Source organism: Cucurbita moschata, unplaced genomic scaffold (assembly GCF_002738365.1).
Source record: "Cucurbita moschata cultivar Rifu unplaced genomic scaffold, Cmos_1.0 Cmo_Scf00005, whole genome shotgun sequence".
Lineage (NCBI taxonomy): Eukaryota > Viridiplantae > Streptophyta > Magnoliopsida > Cucurbitales > Cucurbitaceae > Cucurbita > Cucurbita moschata.
Genome location: NW_019268521.1, coordinates 392,360 through 415,208, shown reverse-complemented (window position 1 = coordinate 415,208; position 22,849 = coordinate 392,360). Strand labels below are relative to the sequence as shown.

General features: G+C 38.5%; 3 protein-coding genes across 4 annotated transcripts in view; 2 read left to right on the top strand and 1 right to left on the bottom strand.

The window, feature by feature from the left end:
* LOC111442640 (calcium-dependent protein kinase 11-like) overlaps positions 1 to 4,476 on the top strand; it is a 10,798-nt gene extending 6,322 nt beyond the window's left edge. The window contains exons 5-7 of the mRNA XM_023080091.1: positions 1,434 to 1,601; positions 1,812 to 2,036; positions 4,149 to 4,476. Coding sequence (XP_022935859.1) covers positions 1,434 to 1,601; positions 1,812 to 2,036; positions 4,149 to 4,292 — 537 coding nt within the window. The 3' untranslated portion in view covers positions 4,293 to 4,476. The remainder of the gene's footprint in view (positions 1 to 1,433; positions 1,602 to 1,811; positions 2,037 to 4,148) is intronic.
* Positions 4,477 to 8,142: 3,666 nt separating this feature from the next.
* Positions 8,143 to 12,068, top strand: LOC111442642 (50S ribosomal protein L21, chloroplastic-like). Its single transcript, XM_023080093.1, has 5 exons — positions 8,143 to 8,492; positions 8,629 to 8,709; positions 11,284 to 11,385; positions 11,484 to 11,558; positions 11,778 to 12,068. The coding sequence occupies exons 1-5, from the start codon at positions 8,235 to 8,237 to the stop codon at positions 11,847 to 11,849; spliced, it is 588 nt and encodes a 195-aa protein (XP_022935861.1). The 5' UTR covers positions 8,143 to 8,234; the 3' UTR covers positions 11,850 to 12,068.
* Positions 12,069 to 13,613: 1,545 nt separating this feature from the next.
* On the bottom strand, positions 13,614 to 19,710 carry LOC111442641 (uncharacterized membrane protein At4g09580-like). Of its 2 annotated transcripts, XR_002710338.1 has the most exons (6): positions 19,023 to 19,710; positions 17,263 to 17,533; positions 16,991 to 17,161; positions 15,026 to 15,201; positions 13,999 to 14,164; positions 13,614 to 13,794 (listed from the first exon to the last, which is right to left on the bottom strand). XR_002710338.1 is itself a non-coding variant. In XM_023080092.1 (5 exons), the coding sequence occupies exons 1-4, from the start codon at positions 19,259 to 19,261 to the stop codon at positions 15,070 to 15,072; spliced, it is 813 nt and encodes a 270-aa protein (XP_022935860.1). In that variant the 5' UTR covers positions 19,262 to 19,710; the 3' UTR covers positions 13,820 to 14,164; positions 15,026 to 15,069. The 2 variants fall into 2 exon arrangements, 1 of the variants encoding a protein (XP_022935860.1); XM_023080092.1 differs by lacking the exon at positions 13,614 to 13,794 and having other exon boundaries at positions 13,820 to 14,164.
* Positions 19,711 to 22,849: the final 3,139 nt, after the last annotated feature.

The window sequence follows — 22,849 nt, the reverse complement described above, 5'->3', positions numbered from 1 at the left end:
TGGGCTTTCCCTTCTGTGCTTCCCCTCAAGGTTTTAAAACGTGTCGATTAGGGAAAAGTTTTCACACCCTTATAAAGAATGTTTCGTTTTTCTCTCCAACCGATGTGAGATCTCACAATCCACCCCCCTTGGGGTCCCAACGTCCTCGCTGGCACACCGCTCTGTGTCTGCCTTTGATACCATTTGTAACAGCCCAAGCCCACCGCTAGTAGATATTGTCTTCTTTGGGCTTTCCCTTTTGTGCTTCCCCTCAAAGTTTTAAAACGCGTCTATTAGGGAGAGGTTTCCACACCCTTATAAGGAATATTTCGTTCCTCTCTCCAACTGGTGTGAGATCTCATAATTCACCTCCCTTGGGGTACCAACATCCTCGTTGGCACACCACTCATTGTCTGCCTTTGATACGATTTGTAACAGCCCAAGCCCACCGCTAGTAGATATTGTCTTCTTTGGGCTTTCCCTTTTGTGCTTCCCCTCAAAGTTTTAAAACGCGTCTATTAGGGAGAGGTTTCCACACCCTTATAAGGAATATTTCGTTCCTCTCTCCAACTGGTGTGAGATCTCATAATTCACCTCCCTTGGGGTACCAACATCCTCGTTGGCACACCACTCATTGTCTGCCTTTGATACGATTTGTAACAGCCCAAGCCCACCGCTAGTAGATATTGTCTTCTTTGGGCTTTCCCTTTTGTGCTTCCCCTCAAGGTTTTAAAACGCGTCTATTAGGGAGAGGTTTCCACACCCTTATAAGGAATGTTTCGTTCCTCTCTCCAACTGGTGTGAGATCTCATAATTCATCTCCCTTGGGGTACCAACATCCTCGTTGGCACACCACTCATTGTCTGCCTCTAATACCTTTTGTAACAGCCCAAGCCCACCGCTATTAGGTATTGTCCTCTTTAAGTTTTCCCTTCTGGGCTTCCCCTCAAGGTTTTAAAACGCGTCTATTAGGGAGAAGTTTCCACCCTTAAAAGAAATGTTTTATTCCCCTCTCCAACCGACGTGGGATCTCACAATCAATAATAAATATACTTCTTTTGAATAGAATACCAATGATTGGGAGGGAGTGTAAGAGCTTATCAGGGAAAAGTAGTTAGAAAGGTAGTCAGTTTGAATCCATTGGTACTACTTCAAGCGTGTGCTTAAAAGAACTTCGTCATGCATAGATCGAGCTCTTTTTGCTTCTGGTTATACACTTTTGTGGAGAGAATGGGACTCTCGAACTCCTAGTTCGTGTAAGTGCCCTTATTAACCTCACTACTTCGAATCACATCACAAAATATTTGTTCATAGATTTAAGTATGAAAGCCTGTTAACCATATTATAGCTCTATGCCTCTCATTTTAATCTCTAATCAAAGTTGTCATCTATTATTACATTTTTCTCATGGAAATGTGCATTTCTCAAACCTTTAAACCACCTGGTTGATGCAGGTCATAGCAGAACGACTGTCTGAAGAGGAAATTGGTGGCTTGAAGGAATTGTTCAAAATGATCGACACTGATAACAGTGGCTCAATAACATTTGAAGAGCTTAAAGAGGGGTTGAAAAAAGTGGGCTCTGAACTCATGGAATCTGATATCAAGTCTCTTATGGAGGCGGTAGATACTCATTGTTTCCTACCTCATACCACATTATACCAAATCATTGTTTGGTTGTTCATATAAACATTTAAATAGGGGCGTTCGACGACGGAGGCTGATTATAATCTAAATATTTAGCGATAATTAAACTTAACATAACCATATATACTTTTCTCTACAGATTCTAATTGTTAACCTGTATTTTGTTGCTGCCTCATCTCTGGACAGGCTGATATAGACAACAGTGGAACCTTAGACTATGGTGAATTCCTTGCAGCTACGTTGCACCTAAATAAGATCGAGCGAGAGGATAATTTAGTCGCGGCCTTCTCCTATTTTGACAAAGATGGTAGCGGTTATATCACCACTGATGAGCTTCAACAGGCTTGCAAGGACTTCGGTTTGGGCGATGTCCATTTGGATGAGATAATCAATGAAATTGATCAAGATAATGTAAGTCTTCATTTCTTAGTTTTGCTTTGTTCATCACTGCCTTCATGTTCTTGGTTTATTCAACTGCATTTTCTGCTTAGAACAACACTGTTACTATTTCTTTTGTCACTCATTTTAATTCTGTTGTGGTACATTTCTGGCTTTGGAGTTGTCTGCAAGATTTCGAAGAAACTTATTTATTGCATATACAGATAGGACCTATTTGAATCTTCGTTTGATAATCGTTTGGTTTTTGAAACTTTTTTTACCATGAGTTTTCGTCTTTCTCCCGATAACGTGTGCTCCCTACTCGGAAAGTTATATACTATTTAACCCGTTGTGTTGCCTTTTTTGTTGTAGTCATGTAACGTTGTTTTCAATCTTTCTTTCAACTTGTTTTTAAACTTTCTTTCAAAAATCTCTCTGCCCCCATTTTCTAAAACTTTCTCAAAATGGGGCCAGAGGCTTGAGCATACGTTGCCCGGCCGTAGGCGATGTGAACCCAAGTTGGCTTGACTCACTCAGTGTTGGGAGTGAGTGCTGCACAATCGTAAAAGTCTGTTGACAGGAAAAGTGCGATTGTGAAAGTTGGTGTCTTGAAAATTGTACTTTTTTTCTCACTTTTTTTTTTTACCATGAGTGTTCATCTTTCTCAATATAACATTTGTTCTGTGATCAGAAAGTTATATACTATTTAAGCCGTTGGTTGCCTTTTTGCTTGTAGTTATATAACCCTGTTTTCAATCTTTCTTTCAACCTTGCTTTTAAACTCTCTTTCAAAAATCTCTCTTCCCTCGTTTTCTAAAACCTTCTCAAAATGAGGCCAGAGGCTTGAGAATACGTTGCCCGGCCGTAGGCGATGTGAACCCAAGTTGGCTTGACTCACTCAGTGTTGGGAGTGAGTGCTGCACAATCGCAAGTCTACTGACAAGAAAAGTGCGATTGTGAAAGTCGGTGTCTTGAAAATTGTACTTATTTTCTCACTTTTTTTTTTTTTGACCATGAGTGTTCATCTTTCTCAATATAACATTTGCTCCGTGCTCGAAAAGTTATATACTATTTAAGCTGTTGTGTTGCCTTTTTTGCTTATAGTCATATAACGCTGTTTTCAATTTTTCTTTCAACCTTGCTTTCAAACTCTCTTTCAAAATCTCTCTGCTCCTGTTTTCTAAAACCTTCCTCTCAAAATGGGGTCAGAGGCTTGAGCGTATGTTGCCCGGCCGTAGGTGATGTGAACCCAAGTTGGCTTGACTCACTTAGTGTTGGGAGTGAGTGCCGCACAATCGTAAAAGTTTGCTGACAAGAAAAGTGCGATTGTGAAAGTTGGTGTCTTGAAAATTGTACTTGTTTTCTCACCTTTTTTTTTTTACCATGAGTGTTCATCTTTCTCAATATAACCTTTGCTCCGTGCTCGGAAAGTTATATGTTATTTAAGTCGTTGTGTTGCCTTCTTGCTTGTAGTCATATAACCCTGTTTTCAATCTTTCTTTCAACCTTGCTTTTAAACTCTCTTTCAAAAATCTCCTTGCCCCCGTTTTTTAAAACTTTCTCAAAATGGGACCAAAGGCTTGAGCATACGTTGCCCGGCCACAGGCGACATGAACTCAAGTTGGCTTGACTCACTCAGTGTTGGGAGTGAGTGCCGCACAATCGCAAAAGTCCACTAACAAAAAAAGTGCGATTGTGACGGTCGGTATTTTTTGTATCATGGGTTTTCATCCTTCTCAAGATTACATTTGAATTCTTAGCCACGTTCCGAATAAACCGAAACAAGTTTTTAAAAAACTGCTGTTTTGTTCTTAGTTTTTAAACTCATAGGTAGACGTAGTGCTTATAAGCTTAATTCTTAAAAAGAAAAAACCCGGGTTTCTTTGGGTTCGATAATAAAGCCTTCTTGGGATTCGTGACGATGGACCATTAGCCTAGGCTGCATATATCTTCCTATATATTTCTAGAATAACGATTATATGCTGATACTATATCTGTTTCTTCATCTATACATGAATCAAATTGCTTGTAAAGAATTCCATTTGTTTTCATTTCTAGAACAATGTCATCTGTTCTTCCAAAAGTACTGCAAAAAACATTCTCGAACCCGAACGACTGTTATATTCTCTATCTTTTCCTTTGCAGGATGGTCGTATCGACTATGAGGAGTTTGCTGCAATGATGAGGAAGGGCGACGGGGGCGTCGGGAGAAGTAGAACTATGAGAAACAACTTGAACTTCAACTTGGCCGACGCGTTTGGAATAAAAGACAAATCGTTAGCAAACTGACAGGGGGATGATGCTGCTGCCTAGGTTATGTAATTTGTATAGTTGGCTAACTGTTGAAGTGCAGAAACTACATCCCATAGCTTCATGATGATGAGCTTTTGATTTTGATTTTGATTTTTGCTTTAAATTATGCCTTATCTATTCTTTAAGTTCTTTAATGAGAGGACTTTGAATTTTCCTTACATTGCTTGTGGATTTCTAGCATGTTTGTTGATTATTGAGTTAAATAAGGCCGAAGAAATCGTGCCGAAAAAGCTCGTTTTGATTTTAGAAAACTGCAAGATGAGTTCAGTTCTTATAGGAGAGCGATGTGTAAGCTGGCATCTTACGCTGCTTATCAGCCTAAGTTCCCTTTCGAGCTTTCCCTCAAAAGTTTTTAAAACATGTCTGTTAAAGGTTTTTACACCCTTATAAAGAATGTTTCGTTCTCCTCCTCATTGATGTGGGATCTCACAATCCACCTCCCTTTGGGGCTAGTGTGCTTGTTGGCACTCGTTCTCTTCTCCAATCGATGTGAGACTTCTCTATCTACCTCCCTTCGGGGCCCAATGTCTTTATTGGCACACCGCTTCGTGTCCACCCTCTTTGGGGCTCAGTCTCTGGCACATCACTCAATGTATGGCTCTAATACCATTTGTAACAACAAGCTCATTGTTAGCCGATATTGTCCTCTTTGGATTTTTTTCAGACCCTCAGGGTTTTTAAATCACTGCTAGGGAGAGGGTTACACACCCTTATGTTTTGTTCTCCTCTCACAATATCAGTTGCCTTTGGAAGCCGTTGTCCTAATTACTTCTTGACATTTATAGAGTACTTGATCAGTATTTTGAGTGACCTTAGTCCATCAGTTCTTGCATAGATTACATCATGCACCGGTAACATTGAGTCTTGTTAATCCCTTTCTATCACCACCCTTTATTGGGTGCATGATGAACTTAGAAGCCAGCTTCGTGTATCGCTTCAACCTTTGCATGACTTGTTGCGAAATGCGTTTCAGTTGCTTGCACTCTTGGATGTCGTGTATTTGGTGGCATGATGTGATTGGGAAACCCCTCGAACACGTTGCCTGTGTATTGCTAAATGAAGCATGAAGGAATGACGTTTGCTCCTGTATTGCCTCCATTGTCTCTTGGGAGGGGGAGACAGTGAAATGTGGTGGCAAGTGGTCTGCAACGTGTGTCGGAATACTACCTGGTTGATCTTCCCAGTAGTCATATGCTTGGGGTTCTTAATCATCCTTACATGGGGTTCTTATTTTATTTGGAAAAAAAATGTTAAATATGGGATTAGTATTCGAAAATACTTAGTTATTGACCCTATTGATGGGGTCGGAAATTGCAAACACATGTGGCATGCTTCATGACTAGTGAGCTTTACTTTTCATGTTTTTCCTTGACCTCCACTTTGTTTTCTGACTAGGGTTGAATGCATAATATTTCTTTACACACGGTTCATGCACACATTGGTGAACTTACTAGGCGGGCTTGTATATGTACTACATAGGCTTGACTATGGGCTAACACATACTCACGCAGACGAAAACCAAGGGAAAAGAAAGGAGTGTGTATAATATCATGGTGTAAGCTTCTGTACGTAACATAATGGAGAAGTAACTCACGCTTGTGTGATTTATAACATGCACAAAGTCCCATATTTAAAATCATGGTTCTATGTAATGATGCACATAATACTTCCATACTTATCATGACGTAAATTCCCTATGAGACGTGCTTACATATTTGTGGTATTTCATACACGCGCATCATACATGGTACATCAGAGTAACTCATAGGACATAAACGTAATTTTAACAATAGAATAATATGATCAACAATTTCGGAGGTATATACCTCAAAAAAATTCACAAGAACAGTATAACATCAAATAATATCACGTAGAGGGCTACAGTTACGAGATATTCATGCTTCATTTATTTCATCCAACCTAACGCATAGGTGTACGAACAGGAAGTCAACTTACTTAGCCTAAGCGGATGTCCCTAAACTTTCCTTGGTCGGTAGTAGCTTAATTATGCTTGTAGTGGTCCAACTTTATCTATGACATTCAGTAACATCAAATTTATTACCCATTCATGGAACGAACTTCACCTGATTCTTCAGAATTGATCCTAAACATCCCTAAATATAACAAATTAACAATTCAATAGCCTTATATATTGAAGATAATTTTGAAATAGGAGCCGAAGAAGCCTTAGGTGAAGCTCAAATTTACCTTTATTGAGAGCATTTCTAGCCATTTGAATGCCTATGCCACTATCGAGAGGAGTTTATACATTGAAACAATTTGAAATGTTTAGAAGTGTTTTTCTCACTCTCACACTTAGGGGTGTACACCCAACTTGAAAATCCGAGAACTCAACCCAACCCAACCCGAAATATAAGGGTCAAGTTGGGTTGTGTTGGATTTCGGGTTTGGGTTGGGTCCATTTTTTTGAACCCGATCTGATTTGGGTTGGGTTCGGGTTTCAAAAGAAAATGATTGGGTCAACTCGGCCCAACCGAAAATATTAAAAAAAAAAGAAATTGAAGCCGAGAGGCCCAAAGTCAAAGCCCATAACTCATTGCTATAGTCTTGTCTTGTCTCTAACTAAAGTCATACAAACTTTTGTCTTACTTTCTCAGTCTTTCTCTCACAGCCTTGCTGCTTTCTTCTCTCTTTCACATCTTCACGCCAAAATACAAATCTCTCGACACTTAGTCTCTCACAAAAAATTTGATCTCAATAGCATTCTCTCGCGTTCTTTGTCTTGTTTCTCTCTTGCATGCCGCTTTTCTCTCTTTAGTCTCCATAACGGGTAAACTTTTTCTCTTTTTGTTATACCCCTCGCAAAGACTGATTGCATATTTTAACTTTCATGCATTTTATGGTACTCGTTCATACTGAGTTGAATGTTCGAATCATAATGGTTCTATTTTACTTAGTGCAACTTTATGTGCAAATAGCTCTAGTAATTATAATGCATCGAAGCTACCATTGGCTACACAATTCGAATTTACGAAGAAGAAACTTAGTAAATCAACCGTATAGGATCACTTTACCAGATTAGAGAACAATAATAAAAGGTGCAAGTGCAAGTATTGAGTCACACTACAAAGTCTTACTTACAAAGTGCCTCTAGAAAAACACAAAATGACACTAACTCTATGTCTCTTAACAATGCTGGGCAGAGCAACATTAATACTCATACATGAATCAAGAGGAAAACACAAAATGACACTGACTCTATGTCTCTTACCAATGCTAGACAAACCTTTATATAGACATAACAACATTAATGCTCATCCATGAATCAAGATGATTCATGTACCAATATTGGAGATAAACGAAATGAATCCAATAGATTCATGAACGAAGTGAGAAATGAACCATAGTGTATGATCGTGCATATAAAATTGATATCAATTACCAATGAAAGTGATACTTACCCAATAAGGCCCACGAAGTAAGAAAGTGATGTGAGCCAGGTGAGTTTTGTGTATACAGGAGTGTTGCACATCGAACTTTGTATATGAATTTGATACACATCCCGAGCATAAGAAAAGACCTGGTTTTAGGTCCAACTCGAAATGAACAACAAGAATTACGCTTGTATACGTTTGCATTTTTCGGTCCCAATAGTGGGGTCTCTTATATTTACAATACGTAACCTTTTACGAACCTCGAGCAAGTGCGTTCTAAGGGATCGACAATTATTACCGCACAAGAATGAATTCCAAATTTTTTGAAAATGGACACATCCAACCAAATTACGAGGGTAAAAATGTAATTGCGCAGCATAAAAAAGAGGTTGGGGGGTATAATAGTCTTTTACAATTAGAAAAGAGGATAGGATAAGCCTGGAGTTCAAAACAGCCGAGCCATGGCGAAAACAAGAACGAACCATAGTTAGTAGACGAAGAGGACCTTGAAGAGGTCTCTGTAATGGCGTCTCTAACTCTTTCCCTCTGCGCCAACTTCGCCACTCACTGCCGTGTCTCCACCAAGCAGAATACACCATTATCAACACCAATTTCATCTTCATTCAAACTCTCTCCTTCTTCCCGCCCTGCATTGTCCTTCGTCCTCAAGTCATCGGAGTCCGAAGCGGCTGTAATCGACTCTGAGCCTGCCGCTTCCCAAATCGTTGAAGTCCCCTCGGAACAGGCCCCCAAGCGCGAGGAAATCTTCGCGGTTGTTATGGTTAGTGTTTAATTTCGCTACAAACTTCTTGCGTTTTTTGATTTCGGCTCCTCTTTTTCTGTTCAAGCTACTACAATCGATTTTTGTACTGGGACTCACGTTCATAATATGGCCTGTGTGTGGATTTTTTCAATAGATTGGATCCCGCCAATATATAGTATTTCCAGGGCGTTATATCCATACACAGAGGCTGAAAGGGGCTAACGTCAATGATAAGGTAGGTATCCTTAATATTCTACTCGTTAAATGGTTATTTGTGTATCTGAGTTGAGTGTTAGATTATATTACATTTATGGAGATTAGAGTGTTCTTCCATTGTTTGGATTCTGCTGAACAGTGACCTTCATTGTTGTTTAATCTATGTATTGTATATTGATATTCCTTCATGTGAAGTTCTCTTGGAGTGACTTTGAAGGAAATTTCGTGGAAATGTATTTGGGTAATCGTTACCTAAGCTTTCTTCTGTTAGTGAAAATTGGTTTCAGCATGTGTCAAATATAATATGGTGTTCATATTTAGCGTGCTTAAATTAGTTAGTCTGAACAAAGACTTGTTACGAAATATTTGACTTATTCATGTGGGGTTTGAGATATGGATGCCATGACTAACGGCATAGAAGAACTGTAACAGCCCAAGCACACCGCTAGCAAATATTGTCCTATTTGGACTTTCCTTCATAGTTTTTAAAACGTGTCTGCTAGGAAGAGGTTTCCACACTCTTATAAGGGGTGTTTCGTTCTCCTACCCAACCGATGTGGGATCTCACGAGAACCATTTTTACTTTTAAATGTTAGTATTATGAGGATAGTTTTTGAGCTTGAGATTTGAAGGAGTGCTTCATATTATTTTGTGAAGGGTGTTGCTGCTTGGCACCATGGCATGCTATCTGTTGGACATCAAGGGGAAAAAGTGTGAGATGGTAAGAGAATTGATTAGACCAAGAGAATGTTGTTGGGTTTGGTAGAAATGTCTGGATAATTTAGAAAAGTTATTCCTGAGTAGTGGTGATAGAGCTTGATCTTGAGGCAGTGTAACGGCCCAAGCCTACCACTAGCAGATATTATCCTCTTTGGGCTTTTCCTTTCGAGCTTTTCAAAACGCATTTGCTAGAGAGAGGTTCTCACACCCTTATAAAGAATGCTTTGTTTTCCTCCCCAACTGATATGGGATCTCACAGGCAGTGTCCTGCGTCATTGACAACTTGGTAGGAGCTTCGTCATAGCCTAAATTTTTTCCCTTTAGAGTGAAATATACTCCTAGCTGTGATTCTGTTTCAGACTTCATCAAATAATCGGGGATATTTTTTCAGATTTCTTTGGATGACCTCTTTATGACAAATTCACCATGAATCTCAAGATTTGACTGTTATTCTTCTCGCTTGTTACAAAGAGTTTGTCTTTTCCCTAACTCTAGCTATTTTTGCTCGTTCATTCATGGACTCTCAAGTCATCTGACCTTTCCTTGTAAGTTTAGTTTTCTCATTAGTTGATCTTTTTCAATCCTCTAGTCCTCATTTCTTCGATGTGGCTAAAATCTCAGAGAAGCTTTGGTTTTTGTAATTGTCGATCGTTTTCGGAAGGATAAATAACATGGACCTGGTCCAAAGATGTTAAGTGTATGGTTTCGAGACCTACAAGTTTGCGTTATACAATAAGGTAGCTTAAGACTTGCTTCATGTACTATGAAGGTGTCACTTTACTGTATAAGTTTGGAATGGATTTATTGAAATCGTTAGAAGCACTCTAATAGGTAGAAATAAGCATACTGGGTAGTTACTAAAAGAATTGCAAAGAGAGTTCCAATGTAAAATTGAAGAAACCACCCTATCCCAAAAACTAAAAAATCCTCTTGTTGCATAAAATGCACAAATTGAGAAATAAGTAATTTCTTTAATGTGACCTTTTTATGATCAAAGGAAGAACTTGAGTTTCTTCTTATTTAACTTTGTGAGAGATTCTCTATTCTTTTTCATCACGGAATTTACTGCCAATCATCTTCTAGAGAAAAGTATGAAGTCTAGCTTCCAACTTCCATCTTCACTTTCTGAATGAACACCTTCTATGTTGTCTTTCTGGTGATTTCTCCTGAATTTCATTGTTAATAGCTTTTCAATACAATGGATCGAATGAAGAAACTGACTTTAGAAATGTGATAGACGTTGTAACAGCCCAAGCTCACCGCTAGTAGATATTGTCCACTTTGGTCCGTTACATATCACCGGTAGCCTCACGGTTTTTAAATCACGTCTTCTAGGGAGAGGTTTCTACACATTTATAAAGAATGCTTCATTCTCCTCTCCAACCAACGTGGGATCTCACAATCCACCTCCTTTGGGGGGACCAGCGTCCTTGCTGGTACACTGTCTGGCGTTTGGCTCTCATACCATTTGTAACAGCTAAAACCCACCACTAGCAAATATTGTCCGCTTTGGTCCGTTACATATCACCATCGGCCTCACGGTTTTTAAAACACATCTTCTAGGGATAGGTTTCTACACCCTTATAAAGAATGCTTCGTTCCCCTCTCCAACCAATGTGGGATCTCACAACGATAATCATTGATCAAAATTCATGTGGTGCGCATATATTTTCCTGTGTGAATATTGATTTAGTTTATAGTTTTTAGATTCCTCATCGAGTAGCTCGATGAATCTCATCATATTCTACAAACTAATGAACATCGGGTTTATTATGTAATAACAAACCGGTCATGTCTCATCTATATATGTGCAACTAATTATATGATAGATACTGTAACGATCTTAAAGTTCTCTAAATTTCTTATTGTTCAGATAACTCTGAACAAAGTTTTGCTTGTGGGAACAAAGACTCAGGCATACATTGGAAAACCAATAGTGACAAATGCTGCTGTTCATGCCGTTGTCGAGGAGCAGGTAATGCATTAACTTGGTGATCATCCCCTCTTCATCAGAATGAAATAGAACAATGCTTCTTTTTCTTAGATTGTCTTGTTTTTATTTCATATATTCAGGGATTAAATAAGAAGGTTATTGTGTTCAAGTACAAGAAAAAGAAAAACTATCGACGAAACATCGGACACCGTCAGGTATTTCTCGGTCTTTGCCACTCTCTTTCTCTCTTCAATCTTGCAGCATGTTCTTGGGGTTTGCCTTCACATGTCATTCAACTGCTTCCATAGCTTTTGTAAACTTCTGGAACTGATTCACAGATCATAGGAATGTTTGATGTGCATGAGTTTAGAAAATTCTTTTGAGTACACATTTCTCTTTATAATCTCCGAATCTGTTTTACCCGAACGATACAGCCAAATACGCGGATTAGGATAACGGAAATCAGTGGATATCAAGACTATCCAGCAGCTACACTTGAGTCGTAGAAACAAATTCTGATGAACTATGAACTCATTCAGCAGGTTTGAAGATCTTAATCCTTATTTCTTGCTCAAAATCCCCACTTTTCTGTATGTAAGTTCTTGTGAATCCAAATGTTTCAACTCAATTGTTTCCATCTGTTAACGAATCTCATATAATCGCTAGTGACCATTCTGTCCATTTTTCAAGGAACTTTTGCAATTTTGAAGGAATTTTATTGCTCATATGGAGTCTTAGAAACTTTCCAACTTATAGCTTAATATGAGGGGATGTGCAAGTATGATTAAACAAAAAAGTATTGCTCGAAATGAAAAGTCTAAAATACCCCTAAAAACATACGTTAACTATTGATACACTTCCCTATTGATGCATCATTGATATAATTATTAATTATGCGTTTTATATTGAGTAAATCAATGGCATTTGTTCATTATTGATATGATATACTGTACTTTACTATTGATACATCATTAATTTGCCTATCATTTGCATGTTAATGGTATGGTATACTATCAATACACTAAAATTATACTTGAAATTGATTATGAATACTTGTTAATATACTATTGATACACTAATAATAGTATTATATTTAAATTTCGTTTTGAATAAATTTTGATATATTATGGATATAGATATAGTGTTGATACACTATCGATACATTAATGATACACAAATGACGTATTACTGATGCATGTATGTAGCTTCCATTCATAGTCGAATTTCAAGATTGAACATTGAATATACTTGATAGTGTGTGGCCGAACATTGATGCATGATTTACTTGAGATAAAAATATGTTTCAAGGCTTATGCATATAAAATTCATACATCCAACCAATAAATTAGAGATTCGAATCTCTACCTCGCATATTTTACATAATATTGAATAATGTTATACGCAATATAAACTAATAAATTAATGTACATAAATTGACATAGTTCTTAAATTAAAGATGGAGAGTTTGAAAATGATTGTGAGTAGCATAAATTCTTACCACTTGCACCATTTCGTTTTTAAAAGCTTTCAACTATTTCTTTGCTTACAAGTAAGCAAATGATATCCCTCTTTTTGGATCTTTGAATTCACAAGAATCAATGAAGGAACAAAAAATTACTTTGTAGCACGTGTGTCGCCCAGGACACAAGGGGCATAATGACTTGACGCCATCCTCACTTTCTTCCGGTTTATCACCGACAGTTGGCTTAGGGTTCCAACCTCAACGGTTGGCAACTAAACACGAGGGTTGCGCTCGTTGCGGGACTTAACCCAACACCTTACAGCCCAGACTACATACATATGTAACCTAATTATTTCATTTCTTTGGGGATACTGACCATCTGCCGATATTTTAACAGCAAATCCAATAGTGCTTGGTGTGTTTTTATTTTTGGAAATTGAGTGTGTATGTTTATTTCAAGAATAAATTAGATTTACAAAAAGGTGCACGATCCCAAATGGAATGGATGCAATTGAGTTGGAATTTTTTCCTTTTCAATCTTGCATTATCGAGTTTTTATTGATTCTAACTACCTGTCCCACATCTTCATGTTTGTTTCAAGAATAAGTTAGATTTACAAAAAGGTGCACGATCCCAAATGGAATGGATGCAATTGTGTTGAAATTTTTTCCTTTTCAGTCTTGCATTATCGAGTTTTCATCGATTCCAGCTACCTATCCCACATCATTTACACGATAAAACTATTTCAAAATATATTTAAATAAGTTTAAAATTCAAAGAATTTTCTTTTATCAATAGAGATACAATAAAAATTAACCTCAAAATCCGACTTTGAGGACTCGAACATATCAATTAATCTCGAAAAAAATTTACAAAAATAAAGATTAAAACCCCACCACAAAATGTTGTTTTTCTTCCTTTCACATCACAATCTGCAGTCCACACCAATCATTGTAATCTTCTTTTGAGTCTAATTTTAGTATATCAACCTGTAAGATATAACCAATATGATAATTGGGATATGTAAAGATCTATATATAAAAGGAAGTATAGTTAGTTTTCAGTTTGTAACCTGACTAAACCCTGTATGCTTTTTCAGTATATAATGCAACAAAAACTATAGTATATATAATAAATATAGCCTATATTCAGTGTAATCAGTGAGCTCCTAATGTGAATAAAGATATCTTCACCTATTTTTTCCTTTTAAACCCTCCAAACAACTGCCGATTCATCTACCGAACGACGTATAATTTGAGCTATATAACAGCTTGATGGTACACCTTTTTGCATCTGAACCTCGCCACGGTATCACCACAACGAGCATCGTCGATCAGAGCACTTGAAATCAATATCAATCTATACAAACAATGAAAACAAGAGGGAGTTGGTATATAAGATGAAGAAACTAAGCAATGGAGAATATTTGACAGAATGTGACTCAAAAAGCCAAATACGACATAAACCGATGTTGTTCTAGGTGTTGTGCAATGCAAATAGGATAAACTAGACACTCTGCTGAGACTATCTACTATGACCAATGTCCAAAACAGGTATTTTCGAAATGTTGGTTAAGTTTTCTAAGGTAGTGCTGACGTAACTGACAATAAATTTTGAGAATATTTGACAGAATGTGGTTCGAAAAGACAAATACGACCAACACCGATGTTGTTCTAGGTGTTGTGCAATGCAAATAGAATAAACTGTACACTCTGCTGAGACTATCTGCTATGACCAATGTTGACAACAAGTATTTTTGAAATGTGGGTTAAGTTTTCTAAGGTAGTGTTGACGTAACTGACAATAAATTTTGAGAATATTTGACAGAATGTGGCTCGAAAAACCAAATACGACCAAAACCGATGTCGTTCTAGGTGTTGTGCAATGCAAATAGAATAAAATGTACACTCTGCTGAGACTATCCGCTATGACCAATGTCGAAAACAGGTATTTTTGAAATGTCGGTTTAAGTTTTCTAAGGTAGTACTGACGTAACTGACAATAAATTTTAAAATATTTGACAGAATGTGGCTCGAAAAGCCAAATACGACCGACACTGATATCGTTCTAGGTGTTGTGCAATGCAAATAGAATAAACTGTACACTCTGCTGAGACTATCCTCCATGACCAATGTCGAAAACATGTATTTTTGAAATGTCAGTTAAGTTTTCTAAGGTAGTGCTGACATAACTGACAATAAATTTTGAGATCGTAAAGACCTGATATAGCAGCCATCCATACACAGAGCCCGAAAAAATTGCGTTCATTCGTATACTCGTTTCCTCTTTAGAAGTGTGGGCAGAATGGAGATGAAACCAATAAAGAAAAGCACAGACAAAGTTTTGAAATCATATAAATCCTTGACTGATTTCAGATCTCCGAGTGCAAGTCCAGCCTGATGATAATAAGATAATGAATTAACAGTTAAATAATTATCTTCAAGATGAAAAAATAGCACAGTAAATGTAAGATCTTGCAAGAAGTTGATAAATAAAAAAAGCGACGTAAAATGTAACAAATGTCGGGGAAATTTCCACCAAATATGGTACTCGTAGAGGGAAGAAATAATTATAATATATATACATACACATATAATAAACGTACATAACAAAATAAACATTATTGTAATGGCCTAAGTCTACCGCTAACAGATATTGTTCTTTTGGGTTTTCTCTTTTGGGCTTCCCTTTAAGGTTTCCAACCAATGTGGGATCTCACAATCCATCCCCTTTGAGGCCTAACGTCCTTGCTACCACTTGTTCTCCTCTCCAATCGATGTGGGATCTCTTTGATTTTCGGCTAGCCCGGCACTAACCCTTCAATATATTTCCAGCGTCCTCGCTGATACACATTCCCCTCTCCAATCGAAATGGGATCTCACAATCCACTCCTCTTCGAGGCCTAGCGTCCTCATTGGCGCTCGTTCCCCTTTCCAATCAATGTCGTTCCTCTTTCCAATTGATGTGGGATCGCACAATCCACCCCCTTTCGGGGTCCAGCGTCCTCGTTGGCACTCGTTCCCCTCTCCAATCGATATGGAATCTCACAATCCTCTCCCCTTCGAGGCCTAGCGTCCTCATTGGCACTCGTTCCCCTTTCCAACCGATGTCGTTCCCCTTTCCAATTGTTGTCGTTCCCCTTTCCAATTGATGTCGTTCCCCTTTCCAATTGATGTCGTTCCCCTCTTCAATCGATGTCGTTCCCCTCTCCAATCGATGTGGGATCTCACAATCCACCCCCCTTTAGGGCTCAGCGTCTTCGCTGACACTCGTTTCCCTCTCCAATCGATGTGCGATCTCACAATCCACCCCCCTTTAGGGCTCAGCGTCTTCGCTGACACTCGTTTCCCTCTCCAATCGATGTGCGATCTCACAATCCACCCCCTTTCGAGCCCAGCGTCCTCGTCGGCACTCATTCCCCTCTCCAATCGATGTGCGATCTCACAGTCCACCCCCTTTCAGGGCCCAGCGTCCTTGCTGACACTCGTTTCCCTCTCCAATCGCTGTGGGATCTCACAATCCACCCCCTTTCGGGACCCAGCGTCCTCGTTGGCACTCGTTCCCCTCTCTAATCGATGTGCGATCTCACAATCCACCCCCTTTTGAGTCCAGCGTCCTTGTTAGCACTCGTTTCCCTCTCCAATCAATGTGATATCTCACAGTCCACCTCCTTTCGGGGCCTAGCGTCCTCGCTGACACTCGTTTCCTTCTCCATTTGATGTGGGATCTCACAATCCACCCCCTTTCAAGGCCCAGTGTCCTCGCTGGCACTCATTCCTCTCTCCAATCGACATGGGATCTCACAGTTATGCTTTGATTTCCTATTGGTACTTGGACATCAAATAAATTATATCAACCATCACATAGACAAATCCAAGATAATCCAAGGTGTGATAGGAGTCATGCCTCTCAGTTACCAAATTATATAAAGGATAAGATCAACCAAAACATCAGACACAACACAACCGCCATTTATCCACTGCATTCACTAAACTAAAATTTCAACTATTCATTTATCTCAAGTGTCAAAGAAAACTCAAATTTCAGGTATTCTCCAACATTATTTACAAGGAAAGCAATATAAAAACGATATAAGAACAACTGACTTGAGAGATATTCATTACATAACGGAAAACAAATCCCAATATGAACAAGACATTTAAATCTACAATGATAGAAACTTACTCGGACAGTGATATAGGATGCTGGAACAAGGCCAATTAAAGTAGCCAAGAAGAACACATGAAATGGGATGTCAACAATAGGTGAAGCCAAGTTGATAAAAAGGTTCGGTAACGTCGGTGTTATCCTTAGAAAGAGCATATAATTGAGTAGCTTTTCTCGATGCTTCGCTATCTGGATAATCGAAGCCAAGATTTCAAACCAACATGAGATTAGATGTGACTAGAGAGTCGTCACCGAATCGAATTTAAACAAAACTCACAGTAAATAAGTACCTCTGCCTGGAACAATTTCAACTTTTCGGGCCACACCCAGTAAACTAAAGGTCTTCCAACCAACTTGGAGAGAAAAAAGCAAGAGGATGCACCAGCTGTTGCATTAAAGACAACTAATAGAAGGCCTCTGATAACACCAAATAGAGCTCCAGCCAGCAATGACATGAAAATTGTTCCAGGAATCATGAACGTTTGCATGAATATGTAGGTGGAGCAATAACCTAGAATGAATTGTGCTGGATGATCTTTGGCATAATTTGCAAAGAGATCCCTGGAGTATAATTAAACAGATATACAAATCAGAATAACAATGGAGAATATTATAATGTTCGGGTACTAACTCGAAATAGCGACAGATAACAATAATTTGCTGGAACATTTTGTTAAACTACTAAACTCAATAAGCATTTTTTGATATTAATCGAGAGGTAAACGACATTAGGTGATTCAAGTTTAGGACCCCTACGTAACAGTCCAAGCCCACCGCTAGTAGATGTTGTCCTTTTTGAACTTTTCCTTTCGGGCTTCTCCTCAAGGTTTTTAAAATGCATCTACTAGGGAGAGGTTTATCCACACCCTTCTAAGGAATGTTTCGTTCTCCTCTCCAACCGATGTGAGATCTCATAATCCACCCCCTTGGGTGCCCAGCGTCCTCGTTGACACACCCCCCGGTAACTTGGCTCCGATACCATTTGTAACAGCCCAAGCCCACCGATTGCAGACATTGTCCTCTTTTGCCTTTCCCTTTCGGGCTTCCCCTCAAGGTTTTTAAAACGCGTCTATTAGGGAGAGGTTTCCACACCCTTATAAGGAATGTTTTGTTCACCTCTCCAACAGATGTGGGACCTCATAATCTACCCCCTTGGGGTCCCAACGTCCTAATTGGCACACCGCCCGATAACCTAGCTCTAATACCATTTGTAACAGCCCAGACCCACCGCTAGCAGACATTGTCCTCTTTTGCCTTTCCCTTCCGAGCTTCCCCTCAAGGTTTTTAAAATGCGTCTAATAGGGAGAGGTTTCCACACCCTTATAAGGAATGTTTTGTTCACCTCTCCAACCGATGTGGGATCTCACAATCCACCCCCCTTAAGGGCCCAACATCCTCGTTGGCACACCGCCCGATAACCTAGCTCTGATACCATTTGTAACAGCCTAAGCTCACTACTAGCAGACATTGCCGCTTTAAACTTTCCCTTTCGAGTTTCTCCTCAAGGTTTTTAAAACGCGTTTACTAGGGAGAGGTTTTCACACCCTTATAAGGAATACTTCGTTCCTCTCTCCAACCGATGTAAGATCTCACCCCCTAACTTTGATACCAGGTTAAACTAGCCCAAAACCAAAAGCTTAAGTTGATAGGTTCGGTCATATTCAATCCTTTAACCTCATTTTCACACATTTAACCCATGATATGCACCGATGAAAAGCAATCTCAAACTAATTCTTCAATTCCAAGAGTTCTTCATCCTTCAATCCGAGATATGAAACCCCATGAAGTGTCCCTCAACCATTCTAAGTAAGCAAGAAACTATCCTCATCATTCAGAACTCCAAACATAATTCCATACCCCCTCTCATGTTCCAAAGACAATCAAAGACTTGAATTAAAGAAAACAACAACCCTCAATCTACATTTCCTCTTCCAAATTCACAACAAATCAACAATCAGTTCAAAAATACTATATAGCACAAGAAGAAGGGAGGCAATGAAATATCGTAACATGTTCTAAAACGAAAAGGGCTGAACAGAGAAACACATACTTAAGCATCCGAAGATCCGAAAGCGTTCGTGGGATCTTAACGCTCTGGTATTCTGCAGAGGGCATCGTCATATACACACAAACGAGGCCAGTGGAGCAGACAAGGAAGATGCCAAAAGCCGCCGCTACCTCCCACTTCGACAATGGAAACCTCTCAAATTTAGCCTTCTTAGCCGTCGAGTTCTCTTCCTTCAGCTTCTCCTCATCCTTCAGCCCCACCACATTCCTTGAAGCTGCCATTAATCGATCGAACCACAGATTTCCCCCAAAATTTCACAGGATGAGAAGGAGAATTCAAAAGAACACTGTTACGTCGTTTTTCGATTACCAATCATTGAATTTCACTCAATGACACAAATGATCAACGCAGATCTGAGCATTGGTTTTTTGAACGAAATTTGAGATAATCGCTCCTGAATAAAGGGAGAAATCAGAGAATCTAAAGAACACAGAAACAGGGAATTTGTGAGAACTTTACGGCAAATTGATGAAGAAGGGTTTCAGTGGCGGAGGAGCTCTGTAAATGGATCATCAATGGCTATTATTCACCGTCTGATCTCGAAGAGTAATGGCGGAAGACGGCGAACTCATCGGAATTTTGACGCTCCTCCCTCTCTCTCTGTTCTTCAGGGCATCTTCCTCTTCCACCCCTTAATTTTTTTTTATTTGGGTGTTCTTCTTTTTCCTCCAAACAAGGAATTCAATTTATTTATTATGATTTTTTTAGCAAATTAAGCAGCATGTTTCCAAATTTCTAGGACACTAAAATATATATATTTTTTTTTTTGGAACATGAACCTATGTTTATTTGGCAAATATTGAAACTTCACATGAGGGTGTACATGGTCCCGGTCCCAATTGGGTTGAAGGATTTTTTTTTACAACAAAAAAAGTTTGGGTTTGTTGAGCTGGTAACTCAACCCAACTGATTCAGTTCGATTTCGATTTCATGGGACAAAACCTTTCAATTGACCCGAGCCAAATAAAAATATATAAATATATTAAGAATTTATCCGTATTAATGGGTTTGTCAGGGTGATTCTCCTATCCGTCTAAATACTTAAAGATTGTATCCGAATAATTATAACCCAACTCGAAATGCTAATCCAACCCAACCCTACCCGTAGGGTTGGGTTGGTCGGGCTTCACCTATTTATAATATTTTATTAATTTTTTTTAGGGGAATAAAATATAAAAGTAATATATATAGCTTTACAACTTGAAAATTTTTTAATATCTATTTTGATTGGTTGATATTAGTTTAAGTAGATTTATCTGTTTATTTTTTATTTGAAAATTTAGATTTTCAATTTAGTAAATAGAATAAATTTCTAATTAAATTTGGGGAAATATATTTTTAATTCTAAATTTTGGGATTCTTCCCAAATTATCAAACTAGGTTTAAATTTGGGGGAAAACTAATGACTCTCGGTTTGAGCCATTGTTGCAACCAGAAGGGACCCGGTTGACAGTGACAAGTGACCTTCACAATGGTATAATATTGTTAACTTTGAGCATATACTCTACTTCGTATCAATAAAAATAGTGTCTTTTGTCGATATATTCATGATCTTCCCGTTAATTAGTTAATGTGGGACTTCAACAATTCATGATCTATCTAGCACTATCTAGATAACTCCTCTTCTTTGGTAGTCTAATAAAGCTTTACCACAGATCTTCACTGTGGCTACATCTTCGAGGCTCATAACTTCTTTGTTCGATGCGTGAGGATTCTATTGGCATGGTTAAATTGAGATAAGGGCATGACTCTAATATAAATGATAGGGACAAGTGACTTCCATGATGGTATGGTACATAACTTCTTTGTTCTACACGTGAGCATTTAAGGTAAGGGCATGACTTCGATACAAATGATAGGGACGAGGACCTCCATGATGGTATGGTACACAACTTCAATGTTCGACACGTGAGCATTTAAGATAAGGGCATGACTCCGATACAAATGATAGGGATGAGTGACTTTCACAATGGTATGATATTGTCCACTTTGAATATAAGCTCTCATAGCTTTACTTTTTGTTTTCCCAAAAAATCTTATACCAATGGTGATAGTATCCCTTACTTATATACTCATTATCTTCCCTTTAATTAGCTACCGTGTGACTCCAACACCACCTTTTAATCAATGAAGACCCACACATCAGCACGACCTCAAACAACCTCTAATCAGATTACTCATAACTAGTAGAAGTCATATCTATTAAGTTCGAACTTAATTAACTACCAACTAATGAGGATTTTAGCCCTTTTGGTAAAGTGCTTTAAACCCTTTTTAACTCATTTTTGATTGTTTGAATAAGGTTAAGGCCATTTTATGGTAAACACCCTTTTCCCTATGATTAAGGTTACTATAAATAAGGTTAAGGGCATGATAGGGTTACTATAAATGGATCATTTCTTTGAAAACTTTATTTATTATTTTAATTCTACACCTTTTTGGAGTGGGCGAAAGGGTGGGAAGTTACTTGTCAAAATGGTGCTAACTTTCTATTCATCTGAAAGGTAATGGGGAGTAACTTACCAATCATGGCCACTAAAGTTAGATAGTGGATATTCCCATAGGACCATAAAGTTACCTAAGTTTGGGGATGTGATCCCTCCTACGTGGCTAACTACTGGGTCAACCTATGTGGTCTCACGCCTCCCTCCCAGAGATGAGTTTATAGCACTGTAACCCCGTTCAGGAGACCCCTGGCCATGTTCTCAAAGTTAGGGCACCTATCACACTATCCTAACCGCCCTGTGCCTAGCTCGAAGGTACAAGTACCAAAGTGAAAACTCGACGGTACGGGTACTAAAGTGGATAGAGTAGTGGAGAGACTAATAACACCATTCATATTGCTAGTTGGAGGTTGGAGATTTTCTTATCGATCTTCTAAATCACAAAACACATAATTTAACGTTCCCTTGGTAACCCTTTTAGAGTCGATTTTGACATTTTCAAAGGCATTTAGGATAAGTACGACCATTGTTTGGCCAAATTAGAGCGTTGCAAGTAAAATTAGAGGTTTAATTATGTTATGGATATGGTTGTGATTTCCATGTTGTATAATACACGATGTCTCTATATGTTATGTTATTCATACTATATTAGCACGATTATGAAATATTGTTATGTCACTATGTATTCATGAAAGAACGAATATACGACTTGCATTGCATGTTTATGTCATGATTTAAAACTATGAGGACCTCATGCACACGTGCATCAAGATACTTTACTGTTATGATAAGTATGGACGTGTACAATATGATATCTATTTACGCCATTATATCATGCGGGCTTCTTTCCTTCCATGGCTCCAACAGCGCGAGCATGCACTAGCTGAAGGACAAGCCCAAGGGATATGTATACGCTCACTTGGTGAGTCCATGTGCGCATACGTTGCTCGTGTGTAAAGAAGTATTACACATCCAATTTTAGCCAGAATTCAAGGTCATAAAATATTTTTATGAAAGGATAGGTCTCTCGACGATTGCTTGTGTATGCATTTTCTGACCCCAATAGTAACAAATACTTGAGTTACGTGCTACTCTTATTTTGTAGGTAAAGGTAAGGCACCTCTGTACGGATGACAATATCAAAGTGACAACCATGAGACCAAAAGTAGAGTATATGCATTCATGTCATTTTCTTTTGTAGATCATGGCAAAGATTTTACTTTCTTAGTTTTATTTACTTTCGTGTTTATTTATTTTATTATAATATGGTCTTAATGACTTTAGTATGAACGTGTAAGTGCATGGCCTCATTACGAAATGTTTTAGATGAATTTCTTGCGCAGTGTAGATACGTCATGTATGTAG

Excerpts from the sequence above, each read along its gene's own strand:
- LOC111442642 (XM_023080093.1), top strand. The coding sequence starts at position 8,235 with ATGGCGTCTCTAACTCTTTCCCTCTGCGCCAACTTCGCCACTCACTGC. Across the intron at positions 8,493-8,628 it reads AAATCTTCGCGGTTGTTATG|ATTGGATCCCGCCAATATAT; the intron begins GTTAGTGTTTAA and ends TTTTTTCAATAG. Across the intron at positions 11,386-11,483 it reads ATGCCGTTGTCGAGGAGCAG|GGATTAAATAAGAAGGTTAT; the intron begins GTAATGCATTAA and ends TCATATATTCAG.
- LOC111442641 (XM_023080092.1), bottom strand. The coding sequence starts at position 19,261 with ATGGCAGCTTCAAGGAATGTGGTGGGGCTGAAGGATGAGGAGAAGCTG. Across the intron at positions 17,534-19,022 it reads TCGGATCTTCGGATGCTTAA|GGATCTCTTTGCAAATTATG; the intron begins GTATGTGTTTCT and ends ATTATACTCCAG. Across the intron at positions 17,162-17,262 it reads TGAAATTGTTCCAGGCAGAG|ATAGCGAAGCATCGAGAAAA; the intron begins GTACTTATTTAC and ends TCGATTATCCAG.